The 26035-nt window shown below is 33.5% G+C and overlaps 1 protein-coding gene across 5 annotated transcripts in view; it reads right to left on the bottom strand.

The window, feature by feature from the left end:
• Positions 1-3306: 3306 nt before the first annotated feature.
• Prp40 (pre-mRNA processing factor 40) overlaps positions 3307-26035 on the bottom strand; it is a 64959-nt gene continuing 42230 nt past the window's right edge. For all 5 annotated transcript variants that reach the window (XM_076504501.1, XM_076504500.1, XM_076504502.1 and 2 more), the window contains 10 exons: positions 22290-22381; positions 18418-18534; positions 17541-17597; positions 16758-16838; positions 14132-14227; positions 11777-11866; positions 5587-5698; positions 4459-4520; positions 3614-3733; positions 3307-3489 (listed from right to left, as the gene is read on the bottom strand). In XM_076504501.1, coding sequence (XP_076360616.1) covers positions 3400-3489; positions 3614-3733; positions 4459-4520; positions 5587-5698; positions 11777-11866; positions 14132-14227; positions 16758-16838; positions 17541-17597; positions 18418-18534; positions 22290-22381 — 917 coding nt within the window. In that variant the 3' untranslated portion in view covers positions 3307-3399. The remainder of the gene's footprint in view (positions 3490-3613; positions 3734-4458; positions 4521-5586; positions 5699-11776; positions 11867-14131; positions 14228-16757; positions 16839-17540; positions 17598-18417; positions 18535-22289; positions 22382-26035) is intronic.

The raw sequence follows: 26035 nt of genomic DNA, 5'->3' as shown, positions 1-26035 counted from the left end.
GCCCACTGACCTTTTGAATCATGCCCCATATGACTTTGGAACTGGTGGTAGAAGAGGTACTAGTTATGAACTTAATCCAATATTTCTTCTGGTTTTGACGCCTTACCTCCTGAACATGTGGACGGGCCTGTTGGAAAGTGATGCACTTCGATAGTGTGGGACATGTACGAAAAGTATCCCAGGCCCGTTTTGAGCCTTCCATGGCATGTGGCAGGAGGGATTCCACCACGGACAAGGATATTGTGGAAAACGTGTCAAGGTTTTAGAGATACACTGAGCAGCTGCCTGTATAATACAGTCAGTCACTGCTGCCATGCAGTCATCTACTGATGACTTACAGAAATTGCCAGTACCCTGAACCAAATAAAGTGGATCTTTGGGTTTGCTGGAATGAATGTTAGGCACATAGATAGGTGTTGATGTTGATTCAACAACTTTCTTAACCCTGGAGGTCAAGACTTTTCACGTTTTTAGAATGATTCTTTTGGAGGCATGGAGAAATCCCGTCTGCAATCCCACTGCAGTAGTGAAATAAAGTGCAGCAGCATACGTTCGAGGGGAAGTAGTGGACAGTAATTTTTGAGCCTCAGGGTAAGTAATGTTTTGAATCGTTTTCAAACGCTGCACTTCTTTTTCTTCCAACCACCTAGGGAAAGAACGAAAGTATGATGGGCGAGAACTGTTGCAATTAACGCAATGAGGGTGTTTACACTCAAAGACATCATGTGGTTCCTTAACGTGTACTCATTTTGGTGGCAAGGGTTTGAAGTATATACCTTACAATTATGATAACCTGTTTGATAGTAGCAGGTGGATGCAGTGATATAAATGTTAAAATGAAAATACTGGTTGGCATCATAATTCCATCTTTGCAAGTGAAAATATTCCTCACTGCAGAAACTCCATGGGTGAATAAACCGGCGAAAATCTCAAACTTTAGGATGTTCTTCAAACCCCTCTGAACAATAACTCCTTGTGATGAATTCAAAGTAGCATGGGGAGTGACCTCAATGGGTATATCCCCGATCGCCTGTGTTGAGATGTGGATATTTCCACCAATATATCACCAGACCTTTGGAGAACCAGCAAGCCTCTCTACTCCCTTCTGAATAAAAAAGATTTGCCCTAAGGTTTGTCTGGAATAGAATGTAATATAAGAAAATGAGATATAGGTCATCCATTTCCTTCTGCATAAAGTTTCATCAGTATATAAGATTATTTTATCCCATTCCCTTGGCTGCTAATGTAGCAAATCCATCAGACTCACTTTAATCATAATATCTTACAAGAAAGTTTTATTTAAATCGTTCAATCTCTCAGAAATCAACTAAAACATTCATTCTCACTCAGGATCTCTCTGCTTCAAACCTCGCAGACTGACGTCATTGCCACGTGGACAAATAAAGGCATGTGGTTCAGTCCGGTTAACTTCAAAACAATGGTCCATACAGTAGTTTTTGTAGATGGAAACCAATACTTTTTCTCGATTTATGAGTACAATAATATTTTTAAGTTTAAAAATGGGCATGTTTTTAATTACACGTGCTTATTCACTACAAACATTTAAGGAAAATTCATATTCTATCGTGACTGCAATACGAAATTGTTTAAGTATTCCAACTTTAATACCAGAAAGAAAAAAACAAAAAGAATATTAATTTTCACCATTCAGTGCAAACTTATTTCTTATCTGGATATAACATATTTTACAATGTATATTAAAAGCTAAGATTCGAACCTCAATTCTAAAAAGCTGTCACCATACATACATTACGTTGTTCCCTTGGATTTCCTCTACCCATAGGCTAATGTTCTCTCTGAAACCTAGCTGCTGCTGTTACAAATAAAAACTGTTAAACAAAGGCTGTTAAAGGGTATCATCCGTGAGCACACCTTGTTCCACATTGATTATTGTCAGTGGTATACAAGTTATCTCAACACAGACAAGTACAATAAAATTATTACTTTTCAATAAGCTAATTTAAAGTAGATGTGTTAACCCATACAACATATCTCTGGAAATACTCTAGATTTGGCTAAAGGTTCAGTTCTGAATCATAGCAGTATTAATGTAACTTATAACTCATCTAAAGTCACTACCATACCTCCAGATTATTAAAATGTCCTATACATAGAACCATAGCAGTGTTACTAAATCAAGGTGGATGGATGTCTTCCAGGTCAAAACAATAGATGCTTTATGACCAGATAAAAAATAAACAAATAATATGAGACTGTTTTAAAAACTTAACGTTCTTCTCTAGACATTAACGTGAAATCCAAATCAGCGCCAACAATATCACATTTTATCATGTTATCGCAACCAAGTTTAACATGATAACTACACCACTATGTTGTGTTTTATCATGTTATCGTAACCAAGTTTTCCAATGGTAACTACACCATGTCATGTTATGTTATTGTAACCAAGTTTAACATAATAACTATACCTCTATGTCATGTTATTATAACTAAGTTTAATATGGTAACTACACCAGTATGTCATGTTTTATCATATTATCATAACCAAGTATAACATGGTAGCTATACCACTATGTTGTGCTTTATTATGTTATCATAACCAAATTTAACATAACTATACCACTATGTCATAATTTATCATGTTATAGTAACCAAATTTAACAATGGTAACTACACCACGATGTCACGTTTTGCCAGATTATACTAACCAGAACTTCTGTCCATTTATCATGGTTTACATAAGAAATTAAATTAAAAAGTTATTACTTAACTTTGTATTTGACTATTGATGTAAATATATCTACCAGCTGTTAAAGTTGAGATTTAACATTGAAAGTTATTATCATAGTTTCTTAAAGACATGAACTTCCCTCTACTTGAAGTAATGTATGTCTGATAAGTAAGTTGTTCTAACAGAACTTTTAATGGTATTTGTATCTATATTCATGAAATAGGATTCTGATTTAGAAGTACTTCATAAACTGGGTTTAATGGTAAATGAATCATACGTTTTTCTATTGCTCTTGCATGTCATCATATACTGTCTGCTAGTCCAGGAATTCTCCCTCACTATCAAAACATACAGAACTATTCACCTTCACGCAACCTTGAAGTTCAATGTCTGAGAAAAATTAGTTTATATCTGTGTGAAACCTCTATATACGTGTTCTTTTTTAACATTTACATTCACACATCAGTAATTAATCTTCGTAACGAGGAGCAAAGATTTAAAACTTTTCCAACTAACTGTAACATCCCCTTCAGCTCACAGCTGGCTTCCTGCATCATGATATACTACAAAGAGAAAAACATTTCTGGTCATAATGAAAACAAAATGGTTTTTATTGTGAAATGAAAAGGACATGAAAACCAGACTTCACTTTTCACTAAGCCTACTGACTTTTCTTAGTTTATACATCATGAATGTGCTGCTAATTCTTGTAACAACTTTCTTCTCTTCTTCTCCAGTTCACCTTCGCTCAGATCACTTTCTGAACTATCCCAACCCTGAAACAACAATTTGAAATTAATCTCAAACGAAATAAGGGAATAGATGTTAATTCTAGATTTATTCTTAAAGAATGTGAAACAGGAAACTTAGTAATTCTAACCAAGTGACAAGTTAACACACTTTTTTATCATCAACTTCCCCTTCTTCTCTGGTTGGACTATGGCTTCTGCTGCGACTGTAACTTTTCTTTCTTCTTCGACTGGATTTATGATCAGATTCTGTTTGAGAGCCAGAAGAGGGCTAGAATAAAAATATTAGATCCTGTAACACCAAGACACATACAGAAAATATACACTAACATACAGCCTATAGCTTTACTGAAGATGGCCAAGATGACTAAACTACATACAGTGTACAGAAGACAGCCATGCTGCATACAGTGCACAGAAGACAGCCATGGTGACTAACCTACATACAGTGTACTGAAGACAGCCATGGTGACTAACCTACATACAATGTACTGAAGACAGCCATGGTGACTAACCTACATAGTGTACTGAAGACAGCCATGGTGACTAACCTACATACAGCGTACTGAAGACAGCCATGGTGACTAACCTACATACAGCGTACTGAAGACAGCCATGGTGACTAACCTACATACAGCGTACTGAAGACAGCCATGGTGACTAACCTACATACAGCGTACTGAAGACAGCCATGGTGACTAACCTACATACAGTGTACTGAAGACAGCCATGGTGACTAACCTACATACAGTGTACTGAAGACAGCCATGGTGACTAACCTACATACAATGTACTGAAGACAACTGTAATTGGAAAACTATATATATAGTAATGTGTATTGTAGGTAACAGCTTTCTAAAGATATAGGGATTACTTTTAACATCTACATAAAAACCAATCATTTAGAAACTATCAACATGAGAGATGACATGAAAAACAATTAAAAATCCTAATTTATCCTACTAATAAGAAAAACTATTACAAACGTTAACTTACTGAATGATACACGTGTTTCTTTTTTTTTGCCTTTTTCTTGTGTTTTTTGGAGTAATAGTCATCTGAAAAATACAAAAATGATTCTCTGTAGTATTTTCAACAATGTTTTAAAACTGAAGTTATATTCTGAATTTTTAAGATGTGAGAACCTTATTACACAGCTCTCTCTTTATATTTTCATTTTTTTTAACACTGATTTATCTTTTGAATTATTATAAGTTTTACTTTAGCCATGTGTTTTTGAAAAAAATCAAAAAAATCTACCCTACAACATGCAGTTTTCAGATATAAAAGTTATTTCGTACCAACACTGTTTTTATTCCTCAAGGTACACTACTCCAAAATAAAAGGAACTAAACAGTTAAAAGTTATGAAAGGGAAGATGAATGGACAAGTTCCTTTCTTTCTTCTATGAAATAAAGATGGAAGTTATCCAATATTCAATCTATCTTCTGCATTCCCAACTTTCTTATCACAACAATGTATATTATCACTTATTATACAACAATATCCAATATTTATTTTATCTTCTGTTTTCCTAGTTTTTGTATCACAACAATGTATATTATCACTTTTATTACACAACAATATCCAATATCTAGTCTATCTTCTGTCTTCCCAACTTTTGTATCACAACAATGTATAATATCACACTTATTATACAACAATATCCAATATTTAATCTACCTTCTGTCTTCTTAACTTTTATAGCAGAACATTGTATAATATTACAGTAGAAAATGACAACCAATGTTCTCTCAAAGATAAACAGAACAAATAATGAAAGTTTAGTTTGGACTGATTTAATGGAAATGAATTCTAGATTAAGTTTTATCCAGATTATATTTTTTGGTTTGTGAAGTTCTTTAATTACCATAAACATTTTTAATAGAAATTGAAGGATTAATAATGAATAGATATTACAGAATACAGTTAACCATCATTACAGATGAGAGTTGTTGACCTCTTACTGAAGACTAATGGATAAACAAATGTTTCAATGATAATTAACAGATGGATAAATATTTCAATAAATTTCCTGCTACCCATCACTATATATGAACATTTAATCAGCAATAAATATGGAAGTTATTTTAAGCTACAGTAAAAATTACTTGTGATATTTACCTTCATCTGACTTCTCTGATTCTACTGAACGAGACTTTGACCTTGACCTTGACTTGGTTCTTTTCTTCTTTTTACTTCTATGTCTATAGGTTTCTTCTTCTGATTCAGAAACCTGGATGAAAAGTATTGAATATATGTACAAAACAAAATTAGAGTAGCAGCACTAAGAACTACAAAAAACTTAGTTAAGTATTAGATAAAAATGTTATTTTAAACACACTGGCCAAATAATAAAAAACCTGTCATTTAATAGGTCTTTCCATGTGTGTAAATATTTAACCACATAACCATGCATTCCACAAAAACAGTTAAATACAAATGGAATGATATACAGATGTACAAAGTACCTACAGGAGATCCTTGATTAGTAGTACATGGCAGGATGTCGTAACCCCTGCAAAGACAATGGTCATCACAAGATTTTCCATGGTGACCATTATACATAGTAAGTGAATGTGATAAGATATATCCCAGAGGAGGAGAAACTATGACAGTCACTTCTATATTTTAGAAATCAATGTTACTTTATGAGATCTGGACAACAATACAAGAAAAGCCTTTTCATCCAAATCTTGTGCAAGGAACCACAACGTGCCAAATATGCTCATCTCTGGAAACCACCAAAACCAGAAGAACCTGCTTCTCATGGTGAACCAGGACTGGAGGGTGGAAGAAGGGCATGTGGCCCAATAACTCCATTTCAATTGAGAATGTTCAATTGGAATTTATTGCATCTTCTGTTACCAATGCTTCATTTTATCCCATGTTTATGGCTACTTCTAGGATGAAAATATTACCACCCATCATGCTTGAAGTGTGCTTGAATGGTTAGTTCCCAGATCCTAATTTTCCCAGCTGCCACAGCCACCAAATTTCAACTTCCCTGGCTGCCACAGTCACTGGATCTCTGTTAATTTATGGAATGTTTAGAATGTTCAAAGTGTAACTATTGCCTACTACTATTACCAAGCCTGAAAGAACTGCAGGTTAAACTGATAAAATGGATGTCTACTCATCTTCATCTTACAGAAATACTGAATTAGAACACCAGAACTATTTCTAAGGTGGATCAACACAATATTAAAGCAGCTTTATGAACTGGCCTGTTTGACCACCATTTATGATGTGTATTAAAGAGTGTACGTATGTGTTTTAAGGAAACAGTCAATTTTTTAAATTCCTTCACACTTGTTCAATGTTTAAAAAAGAGTTATTTAATAAAAAGTTTAAAAATATGACAGTTTTCAGTCTCAAAAGTACAATAAGATACCAGTAACTTGCTACACAATATTAAAATCAGTTATAAACCTGATGAGACTGATACATGTCAAAACACGACACTATTTACCAATGTGTTACCTTCAGAACTTTAATGTTTTGTAAGATAACTCTTATTTATGCAATCATCAGAAAACTGATTTACATATTAAAGAATTTCATGTCATCAACTAACAACATTTTCATCATCCTTATTCAATAATTCAAATTAACTGTTTTTACATTTAATTATTTTAATAGATTCATACTAATTAAATTTCCAGGTTGTGCTAAGATAAGTTGTTTTATTGAATTATTTGTTTAATTTCACTAACGTGTTCTGTTGAAGGTGAAATATTATTGTTTTTAACATGTATTTTGTATTCATTAATCCTAAATTTTAATTTTTTTCTATTTTGTCCCATGTAAGCTATTTTATATATATCAAATTTTCCATTAAATCAGTTTTATTTTTAACTATTCTTGGAATTTGACTAATTTTGTTTATCAATTTGTATATCAGAAAAAAACATTCTCAGAATAGTTGGTATGGGTATTAACATTTTTATTGATAAGGAGAGAACTACATTTCGACTTTCCTAGGTCATCTTCAGGTTAAGAAAGAGAGAGTTTGAATGTGACCATTGATGGACATGCCTTAGAAGCAAGAGTATAAATGGGTACAGGATTATAGGGGACGTTGCAGGTGGATGTTAGATAATTAATTAGTATAAAGATGTTCCTTTATATTGGTTTAATTTTGGTTTTAGTTGTTGTATAAGTAGGGCTTCTTTGATTTTGTGTTTGTTTGTATTTGTTTCCCTACTTAATATTTGGGTGTTTTCTATGGTTATGCCATGTTTATTTGATTCACAATGTTCAAAAGTGTGTGAAGGTATTTTTTTGTGTTATTTGAATCTAGTTTCCATTTTTCTGCTTGTTTCTCCAATATAGAATTTGTGGCAGTTGTTGCATTGTGTTTTATAAATAATGTTGGTGTTGTGTTTGTCAGTGTAATTTTTCTTAGTATGGACTTTAGTTTTATACCTGTTTTTTGGAAAAATTTGGTGTTTACTGGAATGTTGTGTTTTTTATACAAGTCTTTTTCCAAATGTTGGTTATTTTTTTTGCTATACTATGCCAAAGTATGCAGCAGTATAAGGTTTTGTAGTTTGTTGTATCATGGGATTTGTTGTTGTCCTTGGCATATAATTTTTTTCACAGTTTCTTTGAAGAAATTTGTTGATGTTGATGAAGTGGTTTTATTTTGTTGATTTCATCATTAATTTTAGCAGGTAAGCATAGTTTTGTGGTTGTGTTTATTTGGTTTCTTAATATGTTGAATTTTTGTTTTGTTTCATGTGCTGAGTCCAGGGAATGTACAATCCAGGATCGATGATTTTTCTGTAGATTTCTGTTTTGAATTGTATCAGTTATAATGATTTTGAGGTTAAGAAATGCTATTTGGTTAGTTTTTTCTTGTTCACCAGTGAATGTAATTCTGGGGTGTATTGAGTTAACGTGATAAAAAAAATGGCCTACTGCATTCAACCAGACATTTATGGACTCATAGAATGCAACATCAATTAACTCAACAGTAAGAACAACAAGGAAAAGAAGGTCCACCACAACAATAAACTAGATAAACTAAGGTGCAAAACAACAAAAGAGATGTCAACACAACAAACCTCGTAATTAACAGATCCAACCAAAAATTAAGTAATGAAGAAATACATCTACTCAACAAAGAACTTAACTTCACAGCAACACCTAAAAATATTCCACCTATCGAAATGAAAGCCTGCCTGGAAGTCCTAGCTAGAAGATTGGTGATCCACCCAACACAAATTGAAAACACCAACAAAACCACCACCAGAAAGAAGACAACTTCGACATTAACTTCAACGACAACGAACAACCTATCTTTCCAGAAAGAACTGAAAAACCTCAAAACAGTATCTTAAACAACTTTTTCAAAGAATTTTCACACAAAATATCAACACAATTTCACAGAAATCTAAAAAACAGCCTCACACAAAAAGATATTAATTCTATAAACAAGACAACATCAAAATTCTAAAAGCAGATAAAGGCAATGCTATAGTTATAATGAACATGAACACATTGAAAAAATGAACATCTTATCAGATACAAACAAATATCCAACAAATCCCATGTCACCAGTTCTAACCAACATTTTTATGATAGATATTGAATCTCAAGTGATCAATTCAGCCTTACACCCATCACTTTACTGGTACAGGAGTGCTGATGATACAATTGCTAGATTCACATCTACAGAACACACAGTTTTTTCAATTATGTTAACTCGATACACCTCAACATTAAGTTCACATGTGAACAGGAAAAAAAACTATAGTATTTCTTAATCTCGAAAATCAGTACAACTGATACACAATTCAAAACAGAAATCCACAGAAAAATCACCCATACTGGATTATATATTCTCCGAGACTCAATAACATGAAACAAAACAAAAATTCAACATATTAAGAAACCAAATAAACACACCCACAAAACTCTGCTCACCTGCTAAAATTAATGATGAAATCAACAAAATAAAACAACACTTCATCAACATCAACAAATTTCTCAAAAAAACTCTGAAAAAATTATATGCACACACCTGCACCAACAAACAACAATAAATCCCAAGATACAACAAACTACAAAACATTATACTGCTGCATACCATAGCATGGTGAAAAAATCACCATTATTGGGAAAAAACTTAAAACAACATTCCAGTAAACACCAAATTTATTCAAAAACCAGGTACAAAACTACAGTCCATACTATGTAGAAACTACACTGACAAACACAACACCAATGTAATTTATAAAACACAATGCAACAACTGCCACTAGTTTTATGTTGGAGAAACAAGCAGAAAAATGGAAACTAGATTCAAATAACAAAAACACAAAACACCTTCACACGTTTTTGAACACTGTAAATTAAATAAACACAACATAACCAAAGAAAACACATAGGTGTAAGTAGGGAAACAAATATAAACAAACACAAAATCACAGAAGCCCTACTTATACAGTAACTAAAACCAAAATTAAACCAATATAAAGGAACACCTTTATACATATACTAATTAACAACCTAGCATCCAACTGTAACGCCCCCTACAATCTTGTACCCGTTTATACTCTCGCCCCTCCATCAATGGTCACATTCAAACTCTTTCATGACCTGAAGATGACCTAGGAAGGTCAAAATGTAGTTCTCTCCTTATCAGTGTTAATACACATACCAGCCATTCTGAGAATATTTTTTTATTTCAAGTGGGTTTCTAGTCATCAAGAAAAATAATTGACTATTTTTACATGATGTTTAATTTTTTCTTGTTTCCTGTATATAATTACATCACATTGTCTTCAGGTTAAAAATTTATCTTGCAGTTTGTAGATCAAGCAACTAATGGAATTAATTTAAGCTTTTATTTTAGTTAAAAAGTTAGTTAAGCCCCAACTGTTATAGGATATTGCCTGCTTTGTGTGCATTAGGGTTTTTTGTTCTGAAGTAAATTATTTAAATTAAACTTTATTTTGTGTACTATTACAATCATTAAGAAAAAAGTAGGCTTAACTTGCATTAGAAACCAATGTTTTTACAAGTTAAAAGCTAAGTATTATGTTTCTTGTTTTTCATGTATTGTCACAAAAGACACTACAATGTAAGTATTATAATCTTATTAAATTAAATAAGGTAAAATGATGAAATAAAAGAATTAAATATCCTCACAAGATACACATGTTAGCAACTTGTCCATTTTGTTGTTGAAAACACTAATGTGAGCTGTTTATGAACATCAAATTATTTATGACGTGTGTAGTGGGATTATTAGTTATACACAATTTATAGAACAATAAAAAACAAAACTGGGTATAACCAGATGTAGAATGTTAAGCCTTACACCATTTAGAACAGTTGTAGTTCCTGTTACAACTTACTGTCATTCCAGAATAAGAATAATTAACATCTATTTTGCATGTATTTAAAATGCTTACAAGGTTAATCGACTAAGTCCATATAGTCATAATAGAGTAAGGGTCAAGAAAACAGATATAATTTTACATAAATTTTTTTTACATTTAATTAGAAAGTTTTTGAAGTTATATAAATATAATTTGAAACTTTTCAGATGAAAAACTATTTTTAATCTTTACATGAAAATCACCTTGCACTTGGAGCAGTGAACACTGACTGATTCCTTATATTCATGGACAAATATTTAACACAAATAATTTAAAATCTGATTTATTTGTGTAAAACACTTGTAATGTTTACTAAAAATTGGCTAGGTTTCACAAAGATACACAAAACCTTAAATGTTACAGTATGGAAACCCCAAGTGTTATATTGGGATAAAAAGGTCAGTCACATCAACCAAACCCTATATGAAGAGTTCATGTTGTCTTAAGTTTTCTTAAAATGTTGTGGTGAGTCATTGCACATGTGAACTGTTGCACTGACATATCTGGTTCAAAGCAAATCCTCTAATATTTATCAGTGTAATGTTACCTTAGGAAATTTGTGACTAGAGAAGAAACATGGCAGTTCTCTATAAAGAAGGATATTCAAAGTCAAGATTGTTAAGTAATGAAGAGTCAAAGGACAATTATATACACAAATGTCTCTTATACAAAAAAACTTATATGATGAAGCAGTGAAAAGACTTGGGAAAACATGGTTCAAGATTAATCTTCATGTAGCATGTGATCTTAACACAACATTAAAAACATCTTTTAAAATATGTGCTTTTATGAAGATAGGATAGATCACATCTTCACTTTTGTATTATGGTGTACCTAACAATATTATACATGTTTGTAAAACTACATTGTTGATTAAACAAAAACCTCTTGTTATTAACTTAGAGCTCTGTTTAAAAACTTACTGATTTTGATCTTGAATGTGATCTCTTCTTCTGTTTCTTATTTTTCTTAGAATGTTTCTTGCTTTTGCCATGGCGATGACCACAAGCTTCCTAGAGAATTATCATAACCTTAATATCTTCATCACATATATCTTCAAGATCAGTGAAGTTACATTACTACCATCTCTTGTTTAATCAGAAAAGCACATACTCAAGGATGAAACAAATAAAATTAATAAAATTTTAAAGGGGCAAAAAGAAGCTTCTTAGCCCATCAGGGATGTCTTCCAGTTCCCAACTATAACCACTCCTTACTAATCATTCATATGTATTCATCTGTTTTTTTCTTGGACTCTGATAAGCTACCTGACTTTACTAACCCTGAAGGTAACCCATTCCAAAAGCCAACCACCCTGTTTAAAAAGTAACTATCTACACTGTAGGAAACTCCTATACTGCCAAAATGTGAACTTACAGCCCCTTGTCCTATTGTTTTCACTGCTAAACACAAAAACACACGATGGATCTATATCATCAATATCCTTAATAATCTTGAAAACCTCAATCACATTCCCTCTGATCCTTTTCCTGTCCAGAGAATACAAATTTAGAGATATTATCTCTTCTCATAGGACAATCCCAGGTATTGTCCTAGTGGCTTGTCTCTGAACTTTCTCCAACAATTCAATGTCCTTGAGGAACGTATTCCAAAATTGTACACAGTATTCTAAATTAGGCCTTACAAGTGATTTATACAGTAAAACAATAATATTCCTTATTTTGCATTCAATATTTTTATAGATGTTACCTATTAGCCTTATCACCAACCACAATACACTGTTAAGATGACCCAAGTGATTTTTTGAACACAACACCAAGATCGTTTTATTCAGCTACAGTATTTAATGTTTCCATTCAAACTGTAATAGAAATTTGAATTGTGAAAACCTACATGTGTCATCTTACATTCTGAATAGTTAAAACATTTACTGACCCAATGCATCAAATGAACTAAATCTCCAGCATCTTTGATATAGTTAGACACCCAAAAATCTTAATGTCATCTGTGAACTTTAATTGAAACATGAATATGTTTCTAGAGAAAATAACTAATAAGTCACAAACAGAGGACCCAGCAGAGAACTCTGAGGAACACAGCTGTAACTGTGATCTTGTCAAATCTAATTCTATTTACTACTGCTCTCTCCTTTTTACACTTCAATCAATTTTATATCAAATTTAATATTTCCTCCACACCCACAGTTAGTTTTTGTAATGAATTTTTTGTCAGACATCTCATCAGATGCTTTCTGAAAATCAAGGTAAACCAAATGCACAGTATTTCCTTCATCAACACTTGGACTAACATCCTCAATGAATGACTCTTCCTTAGCAAAACCATGCTGGATCTTTGACAACACATCAAACTGCTTCAAGTGACTCTGTAATACATATTTAATCACTCTCTTTAAAACCTTTCCAACAACTGATGCGAGGCTAATTGGACTATAATTATCTGGATAATGTCACCATCTTTAAACACTAGACTAACATTGGCTAACTTCCAATCTTCTAATACTATTCCACTATTCAATGACCTATAAAGATATTAGCTAGAGGTTCACTAAAACTACATTACAAACATTAGAAAACTGCACATTTAATGCTTCCAAAACCACACTACAAAGTTAGAAAACTGTACATTTAATATTTACTAAAACTAACTACAAACTTTAGAAAACTACACATTTAATGCTTATAAAACTACACTACAAACTTTAGAAAACTGCACATTCAATGCTTACCAAAATCACACTACAAACTTCAGAAAACTAAATACTTCATGTTAACTAAAAACTATATTTTACAGTTATTAAACTTGTATATAATGTTATAAAGATTCTGTTTCGCTGTTTAAAATATAACAAAAAACGAAAATTAGGCTATATACTGAAGTGTATTATACGAATTAAAAATGTCTACTAGGGTTCAACAGAAGTATAGTAGGTTATATATACAACATGTGTTTACACACATATTACTGGATACTTTAAACTGTGAACACTGGAAATGTTCTTCTCAGACAAATAAAAAGGTTGAACATACATATGCTATTATAAAGAAGACAATGACACCATTAAAACAAATTTATACAGAAATACCAGCCTCTTAATCAGTAATTGGGGTTTTAAACTAGAAATGAGACGTACAAGTCTAAACATGGCACAGCTGATACCCATTTATCAACCATTATTCTTTCCCTTCAGAGGAAAGTGTAAAACTTTCTTCTGCATATTCTCTGATCTTATTTTGCAGTATAAAATATGTATGAAAAACACCCACCTCTACAATATGCTTGTCAGTAAGAACACCCACCTCTAAGATTTGTTGGTATTCCTTGAAGAGTCTTACTCGTTCAGATTCCAAGGTTATGTTTTCAAAAGCATGTTCTTTCTCAAACTGTTTTCGAACCTGTGAACACACAATAAATGCTAAACAATGTTACTGCTATAAGAACCTGTTGAGGTTCTAATCATTAACCATCTACTACCATGAACTGTTAATAATATATTTTTTTACAATGAATAACAACTGATAATTAACGTTTTCCAAGCTAATCCAACATCACCTATAAAAGTGTTTCATAATTCAACATGAAAGTGGAAATGTGTAGTGTTTATATTCTCATGAACAAACGTATATGTTAAAGCTAAATGAACTAATAACAGGACAGAGAGGCTTGATATTCATCTTTAACTACACTTGTTTTTGGCACAGAAAACTATACAGTTATTAAAAGATTACAGTTAGCAAGTCTAAATTGTTATTCCTTTTAATATGATAGTTACATAACATTCAGATTTTTTCATTAGGTTAGTTTATTTAATGTGTCAATCTCTAATGTCATGTTCATACATAATAGAGTACAAGAGGTGTGTTATATTGCATTGTTCTAATGCTGTGTTCATACATAACACAGTGTAAGAGGTGTGTTATATTGCATTGCTTTAATGCTGTGTTCGTACATAACATTGTAAGAGGTGTGTTATATTTAATTTTCTTAATGTTCTGTTTATACATAATATAATACAAGAGGTGTATTATATTGTATTGTATTGGTGAGAGTTTAGGCACCATGGACACAGTAAGTTTGACAATTTTAATGGCTATCACATTTTTTACTATCAGTACTGATTTAAGTTACATATAATAAATATGAATGTGAGATATTGCATTGCCTTCTCTATAGGTTAATAATCTAATTTAATGTAATCTTATGGTCAGTAAATGTACAATTGCAATATCTATAAAATTATTCATAAGATAGATACATATAACAACAGTAGGTTTTAAAACTTTAATAAAAGTCTTTTCATATGGTAAAGTGTTGAGCAGAGCCAATATGTTGGATCCTCTAAATATTGAAATATGTCAGCAAATAGGATAGGTTCCTATTTTATATTCCAACTTGCCAATATTGGAAATTTGAGTTTATAATTTGTAAGAAACTATAATGCTGTATTGTAGGTGTCATAAAATGCACTATGACCAAACCATGAAGGTGACGTACAACGTGACACACACAAGTTTATATTAAATTGTTTTTTGTTTTGTTTTTAATAATGCTTTAATGAGTCATCCATACTGATTTATGTACAACCTAATTTTTCAAGACATTCAGGATGGTTTGTTTATTGATGAACACTTTTACCAAAACCTGACTGGACAAAAACATGAGGTTGCCACATCCTTTGTGAAAAACTGGATCCACAGTTGGTCACAAAACAGATATTGACAGACAATGAGTAGGTCTACTGATCTTGTAATGATAGAGTGACATCAATACAGAAGAAAATAGTTTGTAACTGAAAGTGTGCATGTGTGGTACTTGTGGAAAATGACCTTGATGTCAATGTGGATTCAACAGTCTAGTCTCAGAGGTCAAAACTGCACAAAGAGCAAGTGGAAAACAGCTGCAGAACAAATTAAAGACACCAAGAAAGAAATAAAATAAAGGACTGATTATGCTGATCCATTTAAGAGTGATGTCTAAAAATAGGTCTGAGGAAGAAACAGCACAGATCATCCAAGAACAAGTTTAAAAGCAAGTTGTTGTTGTAATACACCAAAAGTATATATTCAATCAGACAATTCTTTGATATCAAATCCACAGAGATAAACTTTTCACATGAAGGACCTTGATGAAAGGTATCAAGTTTTAGTGCTCTTGACAAAAACAATCGACTTTGTGTTCTTTATGACTGTATCGAGGATTCTGTACACCATGTTACCCTCAGGAGATCCAGATGGTTTTATGACTAAAAATGACACATGTAAGAAATATGATGATATGAAACAATTCTCATTTATCAAGCACGTGCATCAAAGGACTGCCAGAGAAATATAATTCTTGTATTGCTATGTTATTCGATGACATTAAAAGACGTGAAAGACAGACTAAAGACTGGAGAACAAGCTTTTGAAACAGCTATATGGAACTTTCATTGACTGAAGTCTCGGTTTCAGTTAGAACCTATGGTACAATCTGTCTAGTATTAGGATAAGTGGTAGAGTACCATTGTTCAAGGTGACCAAAATTACCCCACTCACACCAAGGTCATGACCTTCTTATCTTGGGTGAAAACAAAGAACAATACAACAAACTAGAGAAGGTTAACAACACAACATCCATACTTACATACACTTTATATCTATGTCTATAGGGTTAATCAGATAATGAACTAGTTACCCATTTAACACTCCTACGAAAAGACGTTTCTAGTCCTGATTTCTCCAAGCCCGTTCCCCTGGCTGTGGTTTCGCTAGATAGTAGATAGGGACAGTGGGAATCTCGTTAATCCATTCATTAATGGATTTAAATGGCAATTTCATTTAAATACAAAATTATTAGCCTAATATTAATAACCTTTCAAGTTGCTCTGGGGCCTATTAGGCCCCACGTTTCGTAGGAGTGTTAATAAATATATTCAAAGTACTTCACCTTTTCCCATTCTGAACTGCTGTCTACTGGGGGAACAGCATTCTTCAACATGCTTCGGAATCCACTCTCTAAACGTCTTTGCTATAATTAAAAAAGAAAGATTATATACAACACAAGGTGATTACCACAGTTATTAACACAGATACAAGTTAAAGAGAAGAACATTTAACAACAAGAGTGATATAACATACAAGATAAATACAACAATGTACACACATTAAAAAATAAAACTGACTTGATTAGCAGTAGCATAACAGACAAGATAAAGACAACAATGCAATACGCATTAAACAATAAACTGATTGGTTAGCAGTAATATAACAAATGGTAAAGACAACAATGTATACACATTGAACAATGAAACTGACTAATTAGTATAGAAAAGCAGAAAAGATTAAAAGCACTGTAAATGTATTTAAGTTTTGAATTATTTTCTGACCTCCCATTCCTCAGATAGCATTGTTAAAACTGTTTTAGGATGAGATTCAAATAAAAAATGAAATTCAATAAGAACAAGTTGTATATCTTCATGTTAAGGTCACACAGTTTCTGTAGCAGAAATGTATGGTACGATTTACACACTTGACATTCAAATGTTCACCCCCAATTATTAGTTGGCACCCATTTTACAAATGTGTAGACTGAAGGGAGAAACCTCTTGATAAAAGGACAAAACAAGTTTACTGTAACCTACCATCACAACTAAGACTAGTTTATAATCTTGTCAACTTACATAATTTTTCAGCTACTTGTAGCAGGCTTGAAAGAAACTAAAAGATTTACCTTTCTTGCTTCCTCTCTTAGTCTTTCCTTTTCCCTGGCCTCAGCCTTTTCTAGCAACTACAAAGAAAATGAGAGAGAAGATCTAGAAATATATCTTTGACAGTAAAATAAAGCTAATGTAGCAACTGTGGAACAAGTAGATCCAAATGTAAACTCGCTTGTTATTAAGGTCACTTCACAGTTTGTTTCTCATCACCTCCTATCACAGATTATTTATATACATTTGTAGCCTACCATATAGCTACATATACTCACATAATTATTAATAAAGAAACTTAATCAGATAACTGATATTAAATTCTATAATCAAAAAATTAATAAATACAACAACTCAGAGAAAAACACATTTCACCTGATGACTTTGCTATTATACTGTATAATTAAATAATTAATAAATACACTATCTCAGAGAAATAAGCACATTTCACCTGCTGACTTTGCTATTAAACTGTATGACTAACTAATTATTACTAATAAATAAACTAACTCAGAGAAATAAACATTTCACTTGACAACTTTACTATTAAACTGTATTACTAAACAATGTTTATTAATAAATACACTAACTCAAAAATAAACACACATTCCACATGTTGACCTTGATATTAAACTACACAAATATATTATGACTTCTTAATATCAACTTCCAAACAGAAAAGTAAAATATCTGTAGGGAAGTACAGAAACTTCTTTAAAAATATTATGATTTCATTAAGTGATGCTACGCCTATTGTTGTTCGTTAAACTTGGAAATTTGTTGTAATATTTATATAAATAAATGAACACAATAAGTAAATTTCATACTTTCTATTAAAGTCTCAATGTTGTGTTCAAATTTTTCTGTGAGCCAGTAATAGTTCAGTTGATAATTACTTACACTGTTATATGTTAGTTTTACATTTCCAGCATCCAAAGTGGCTGAACGTTTGTCTTCACTGATCACCGTTGCAAAATCTTCAAATGAGGTAGAGATTTCTACTACAAAGTTTTTGGCCTAGAATATTTATCAAACCATGTCAGTCTCCATGTTTCTTCTGTTTTTCAAACAAGTTTACATCATAAAATAAGTGTACTCTAGAGTTTTACCAAGAACAAGTCTGTTGCTCTATTAAGAAGCTCGTAAATAAACAATACCTTTTAGAATGAAATATTAACTTTGTATATGGCAATTAAAAAAATGAGCAAAAAAAAGGCTTAAATCCACAAATAAAAATATTAAATGTGCATTGTTAGAAAATTATTTATACAAGCAGGTGGGATTAGATTTTACTGAAGTTTACAGAAACCACACAAAATTCTTGTAAGAACCTTTTCATAATTGACCAAAAATCAAATTTTTTCAACTTTTGACATATATATCTCACTAAAAATCTCCATATGAATCTCTTCTAGTGTTTGTTCCCTAAGCAACTTTTTTAGCTTTAGATGTTTCACTCATTAAAAGCTTATTTCTGTTTATCTATCTATTGTTACAGGAATACAACATCAATAAAATTCCTACCATCATCCTAGCAACAAATCATCTTTATGATTAAATAGAATAAAAGATTTAAAGCACATCATGACCAGTCACCAAGAGATGCATTATGAAATATACTCTTCAAAACAAGAAATGCAAAAGGAATATTTTTATTTTAAAGAGAAATATATGTAATAATATTACAATCTCAGAGTATGTGATGTTACACGTGTTAAGGCACTGATTGTCAGACCAAAATGACAAAAGTTGTGCACTTTGAAAACGGAGGAAAACATCGGATTTTTCACCAAAACGCATTCGTGTCCAATAAATTTGTTTGAGAGGTCTGCATGTTCTGAAAGTGCAACATGTGCAAAATCCCTATAAAAGTGACAAGTTCTCGGTTTCCATAGCTCAGTGTTAAGCCACCGACACGCAATACAGTTACACCATTGGTTGCTTGGAAGCAGGCGAATCTCGATCAGATGTTGCCAGAGCTGTGAATGTCCACCCAAGCACCATCACAAGGCTATGAAATCGCCACCAACAACATGGATCAACTCGTGACCGTCCACGATCTGGCAGACCTCGTGTGACCATGCCCGCACAAGATCGCTACATCCGGTTACGTCACCTTCGAGATAGGACCACCACTGCGACGTCTACTGCCTCAACCATACCAGGGCTGCGTAGGATTTCCAATCAGACTGTATGCAACCATCTACAAGATGCAGGAATCCGACCTCGACGTCCAGTCAGAGGCGTCATCCGCGCCCAGCAACATCATCAAGCACAGCTGCAGTGGACTTAGGCACATCGGGTATGGCTTCATCGATGATGGAGGAATGTTTGGTTCAGCGATGAATCACGTTTTATGCTTCGTAGGCAGGATGGAAGGACTCGTGATTACAGTCGCCGAAGTGAACATTTTGCAGCAAACTGTGTGCAGGAAGTTGACAGATTTGGAGGTGGCAGCGTCATGATGTGGGCTGCCATCGCCTACAATGCCAGAACAGACCTTTTGCACATTCGAGGGAATCTTACAGCTCAACGATACGTCAACGACATTCTTAGGCCCCATGTGCAACCCATCATGGTGAGCATCAACGATGTTTTTCAACATGACTACGCCTGTCCTCACACAGCCCGACTCACCACTGTCTTCTTGAGACACCACATCAACGCTCTTCCCTGGCCCTCCAGATCATCAGATTTAAACCCCATCGAACATCTTTGGGACGAGTTGGACCGACTTCTATGACGACGACAACCTCAACCGCAGACTCTACCTCAGCTTGCAGCAGCTTTGCAGGCTGAGTGGACAGCCATTCCACAGGATGTGATTCGTCATCTCATTGCTTCCATGGGCAGGAGATGCCAAGCAGTTATTGATGCTCACAGGGGGAATATTCGTTATTGGCGTTGAGTGACGTTAAACTTCAACTAGTGAGCGTGGACTTCGTCTTTGCAGACTTTGGATGTTCAGCAGTGAATGTGCAAAGTTTCACACATGTCATACAGAACTACCCGGAATAAACTTGTTAACAATTTGTCTCCAATTTTGCCTTTCTTTTTTTGAAGATTCTACTTCAAAAACCTTTGAAGCAAACTTTTATAAAAAAATACTTGTGGAGGTGTTAGTCATAGTAATACTTGTGTAGATATTAAAATTGTGGAGGTGTCAGTCTTATTAGTACTAGCAATCTTTGTAAATGTAGACTTCTAAAAGTTCTCATACAAGTACATTATTAACTATTTGTCTGGGCATCATTTACTGAGAATGTTACAAGATTTAAATGGCTTACATTCAAACTTTCATTAAAATACTTTTTGTGTGTATTATTATAATAACAAAACCTTAGCTGATGGTCAATACTTTATAGTACACAAGTGCATTAATTTTTTAATGTAATATTTTAAAAAATCGTGAATTACCTACAGTGTAACATTGTCTCCAGGCAACCTTCCACACTTTCTTTTTCAGGATTTGTTAAGGGTTCTCTCTCATATTTAATCACATATTACTTGTAATTAGTAGAAAGTTAAAGTTTTTATCTATCAAATGATGTATTATATAACACTGTGTTCTGAATTGATAATTGTGCATTTCGTTTTTAGCATAAGCTTTGTTCCCACAAGAAATATAAAGATGAATATATATTGGATGAATTTGTAACAGCTCTTGTTACATAGTTAGAAAACCAGAAAAAGTAGGTGAGTTACAGGAAATTGTCTGCTTCTTGCATGTTATTATTCTTTGTTCTTTGATGCACTATTTAATTAAATAAACAAATTAAGTGCACTATCATCATTTCTATAAAAAAGTATGGTTAAATATCATCAACAGCAAAGATGAAACTCATTAAGGACCTTTATTTCTTGTTTTTCATGTTTATTCTTTATTATTATTACAAAAGTTACTAACATGTAACGATTGGGATCTCTAAGTTAGTTAAGGTTAGATTCAATAAAATAAATAAAAATGTTTCATGAGGCACGAATGTGAGCAGTTCATGGGTTATGTAGTTTGACTTCAAACAAGTCCTGGTTCAAAAGGAAATGAAATAATATTTAATTATAAACAGATGTATACTTCTAAACATTTAAAGCTACTTAGGATAAATAAATGTAGATTCATGTTACAATCAGAAAGCATTGTAAAAAGATAAAGTGGAATTTAGATTTATTTATTTTATTTTTTTGGTGGTTGTGAGGTCAGTCAAGTTGACCAGCCTTGAAGACAGTTAGGGCAGAGAATATAACAAAAAATATATACTTTTACTGACAATATACACGAGCTGTATTGAGGATGTTTTAGAGATTACACAAATGACATTTTGAGATGAAGAAAAGTATTTTAAATCTTAATATAAAAACCACTTCGTAACTGAAGTGATAAAAATAAATACTTGATATATTTTTTTAGTTTATTTAAAATACTGAACTAAAACAATATATTTACTGCATACAACAAATTTATGTTTACTGAAAGACTTCCAAATTTTGTTAAGATACACATACTAAAAGTTAGTAGTACCTAATCTATAAAGAATAAAAGAGTACAAAGAGGTCATGTGGTTGGTCAAATTGACCAAGCCCATGTTGAGAATGTTAATGATATTTGAGTGTGTTTAAAACACCTTCAGAAATAGTAAGTACAAGCACGTGTACCTCAACTTTACCTACTACGTACTAACATACTATAGAACACACATTCTATAAGTCAAAACATGTGTAAATATTTTTATGTTTTACTCTTTTTTCTTTTAATACTGTTATGTTGAACTTACTTTCAGTATTTCTTTAATTATTTTCTTTTCATCGTGAAATCTTGCCTTTAATTCTTCTACAAAAAACTTGAAAAGATCGAGAGGTGTTGAACCTGAAATTAAAACATAATTTGAAACATAACACAACTATCAAAACAAAAAAAGATGAACAATTCAGAAACAAGGAAAATGGAAGAAAACATTTTTTTTAAACTTGTTGATTGTTATCACAAACTTGTGTTTCATTGATGCATTAAGAAATTATTGATTGATTGATTTAGTGTTTTATGGCACAAAGCAGCTAGGCAATCTGCACCAAATATCCAGTAAAAAGGAAAAAATAAATTAAATGTAGTAAAATACATAAAAGGAAATGAAGGTAAAACAAAACATCATTGAAAAACAGAAAAAGCATAAAACCAATGTTGACACCTAGGCTACAATGTTAAGAGAGAAAGCAGAGTAAGAGAAGTTGTAAAGGACATTCTCTAGCAAAATGATGATGATCATAACCCGCCAGGAAGACTAACAGGTAAGTACAAGAACCACCGAAGTTGGCCTTTCCAGTCCTGGTTCCGGGTTATGTTGTCATAACAGCCATTATCAAAAGGTAAAATAATAAAAGTGTTAAAAGACATATATTAAAATTGTAATAAAAATTAGACAAATGTCCTGTAAAAAGGTAAAAGTAAAGTAAATGTAGTAAAATCCGTAAAAGGAAACAAAGGTAAAAACAAAACAGCAATTAAAAACAGAAAATGGCATAAAACCAATGATGACATCCAGTCTACAAAGTTGTAAAGGAGTTCCTGTAGCAGAATGGTAATCACCATAACCCGCCAGGAAGAGTAACAGGTAAGTACAAGAATCACCATCAGTCACCTGAAGTTGGTCTTTCCAGTCCTGGTTCTGGGTTATGTATCATTATGGCCAGTACCAAAAGGTAAAGTAATAGTGTTAAAAGACATGCAGCAAAACAGTAATAATAACTCGCCAGGATGACTAACGGGTAGTTAAAATGGATAGTTCAAATAGGAGTGTAAGTCACCTGAAGGTGGCCTTTCCAGTCCTGGTGTTGAGTTATTTAATGTTATGGCCATTTTCTAATTTCAAATCGAACTAGAGAGACTGTGACTCTTAAAAGGGAACCACAATAAAAAAGGTTCAATGAAGAAATATAAAACACTTAAATGACATTAAAAAGATTAATGGCCATTAATAAACTAAAAACTTTATCAAGGTGGACAGTTACCATTACAAATAACACTGTCCAATGTTATGGACAAACCTTGGGACAGAACATGTTTAAAATAATGCCATCGTAAAGATAGCAAGAAAGTAAAATGTGGCTGATAGTGATCTGAGTGTTACACATAATACACATCGGTGCATCAGTTCCACATAAAACAAAATGATGAGTTAAGAAAACTGTAACCAATGCGAAGTCTAGTTAGAACAACTTCCTCCTTCCAAACCTTACAAAAGCTAGATTGCCAAAGCCCAATATAGGGTTGTATTTGAAAAAGTTTGTTGTCGCACTGCTCACTCCAAGTGGACTGCCAGTTGGCATGGAGCCAAGCCATGAATACAGGACCATAGTCCATGTATGGAATAGGCACAATGGTGATATTGCCAGAGCAGATAGATTTAGCTGCCATGTCTGCAAGCTCATTCCCACGAATACCAATGTTGCCTGGTATCCAGAAAAACTGGATAGAAGTAGATGTTAATGAGAAACGGTTTTGAATATCAGCGAGAACAGGGTGTGAGCCAATGTGAAGTCATTCCAAGGCCAGTAGAGAACTAAGCGAGTCAGTATAAATAGTGCAGTCAGAGTACTGCTCAGCTTCAATATGATCCAGGGCAAGAGATATGGCATACAGTTCAGCAGTGAACAAATAAGCTGTAGAGGGAATTCTGCACGCAACCACCAAACTGCAACAAACCATGGCAGAGCCCACAGAATTACGTGATTTGAAACCATTCGTATAAATTGGAATGGAATGATTGTTCAAAAGATGTTCAGTAAATAAAAGACGGTACTTCCAATTGGGAGTATCTGCCTTTTTCAGATGACTTAAAGAAAGGTCACATTTGGGAGCTGTAATAAGCCATGGAGGGGATGGGCTGACCAGTGGATTTTGCAATGTTATCCAAGGACAGACCCAATTCATCCAATTGCGTCTGGATGCAAAGGCCAAAAGGAGCAATGGCAGATAGTCTGTTCTGAAAAAGTAATGCCCACTGAGGAAGGAAAACACATCCCCAGGTGGGATGCCTTGGTAAGGAAATGAATTTTCGAAGAATATAGTAAAGACAGTTGCATATGGCAAAGGTACAGAGAAGGTTCATGAGATTCTACGTATAAGCTCTGGAGAGGTGCAGAAAGCCCCAGTGCAAAGTCGAAGTCCTTGATGATGAATGGGGTCCAGCATTTGAAGGTCTGGCAGAGCCATAGACCATTGATCTATGGTCGAGTTTTTAACAAATAAGAGCACGAAAAATCTTTAACATAGAACATCGATCTCGTCCCCAACTGGCAGTAGAGAGGACACGGAGGATATTCAGGGCTCTTGTGCATTTGACCCGTAGCTGCTTTAAGTGTGGTATAAAGGTCAGCTTACAGTCAAAGATAAGCCCTAAGAACTTGGTCTCAAAGACCACTGGCAGCAAAACTTCACCGATACAAAGTTCAGGATCAGGGTGAATACGCCATTGACAACAAAAGTGCAAACAAACAGTTTTAGAGAGAGAAAAATTAAAGCCGTTCGCTGTAGTCCACTTCAGTACACGACTGAGAGCAGTTTGTAGTTGCCGCTCAATATATCTCATGTTTGACGACTGACACGAGATGTGAAAGTCGTCGACATAAAGCCCATTTGTAACAGATATAAGGAATTGTTCAGTGATGGTATTAATCTTTATACTGAAAAGTGTGACACTTAAAACACAGCCCTGAGAGACCCAAAGTTCCAGTACAAAAGAACGGGAAAGTGTCGAACCCACACAAACTTGGAATCTCCTGTCCATTAAAAAATTTTTAATAAACATGGATAAATGGCTGCGTAACCCATATATATATAGGTCTTGCAAAATGCCATACCTGCATGTTGTGTCATAACCCATCTCAATGTCAAAGAATATTGATACAAGATGTTGGCGTTTGAGAAAGGCTTCTCTGATTGATATTTCAAGTCGAATTAGGTGGTCCGTGGTGGAGTGCTGTCATCAGAACCCACACTGGGTGGGCGAGAAAACATTGTTTGATGCGAGGAACCAAACAAAACAAGCATTAACCATCCTCTCTAAGGTCTTACAGAGAGAGCTCGTCAAAACCATTGGACAGTAGTTTTAAGGAATCTTGGGATCTTTCCCAGGTTTAGAGAAAGGTAAGATAATAGCCTGGTGCCAGGCATCAGGAAAAACATTCTCCTGCCAGATCTGGTTAAAAACAATTAGAAGAATACCAAGAGAAGTAGGAGAGAGATAGCACAGCATGTCATAGTGTACATCATCAGGTCCAACAGATGTACTTCAAGACCAATGAAGGGCCATTTTCAGCTCCACCAGTGTAAAAGGAAAATTATAGTCAATGAGATAGTCAGTTCGAAAGGAAAGAGGTGAACGCACTGCCCCAGTCTTGATGACCAATAAGATGGAGGAATAAGCAGAAGTGCTAGATACCTGGCAAAAGCTTTCACCGAGAGTATTGGCGATGCGCCGGACATCAGCTTCCTCTTGACCATCAGAGAACTTAATCCAAGATT

This window comes from Tachypleus tridentatus, chromosome 6, assembly GCF_004210375.1.
Source record: "Tachypleus tridentatus isolate NWPU-2018 chromosome 6, ASM421037v1, whole genome shotgun sequence".
Classification (NCBI taxonomy): Eukaryota; Metazoa; Arthropoda; class Merostomata; order Xiphosura; family Limulidae; genus Tachypleus; species Tachypleus tridentatus.
This window is presented reverse-complemented; position numbering and strand designations above follow the sequence as displayed.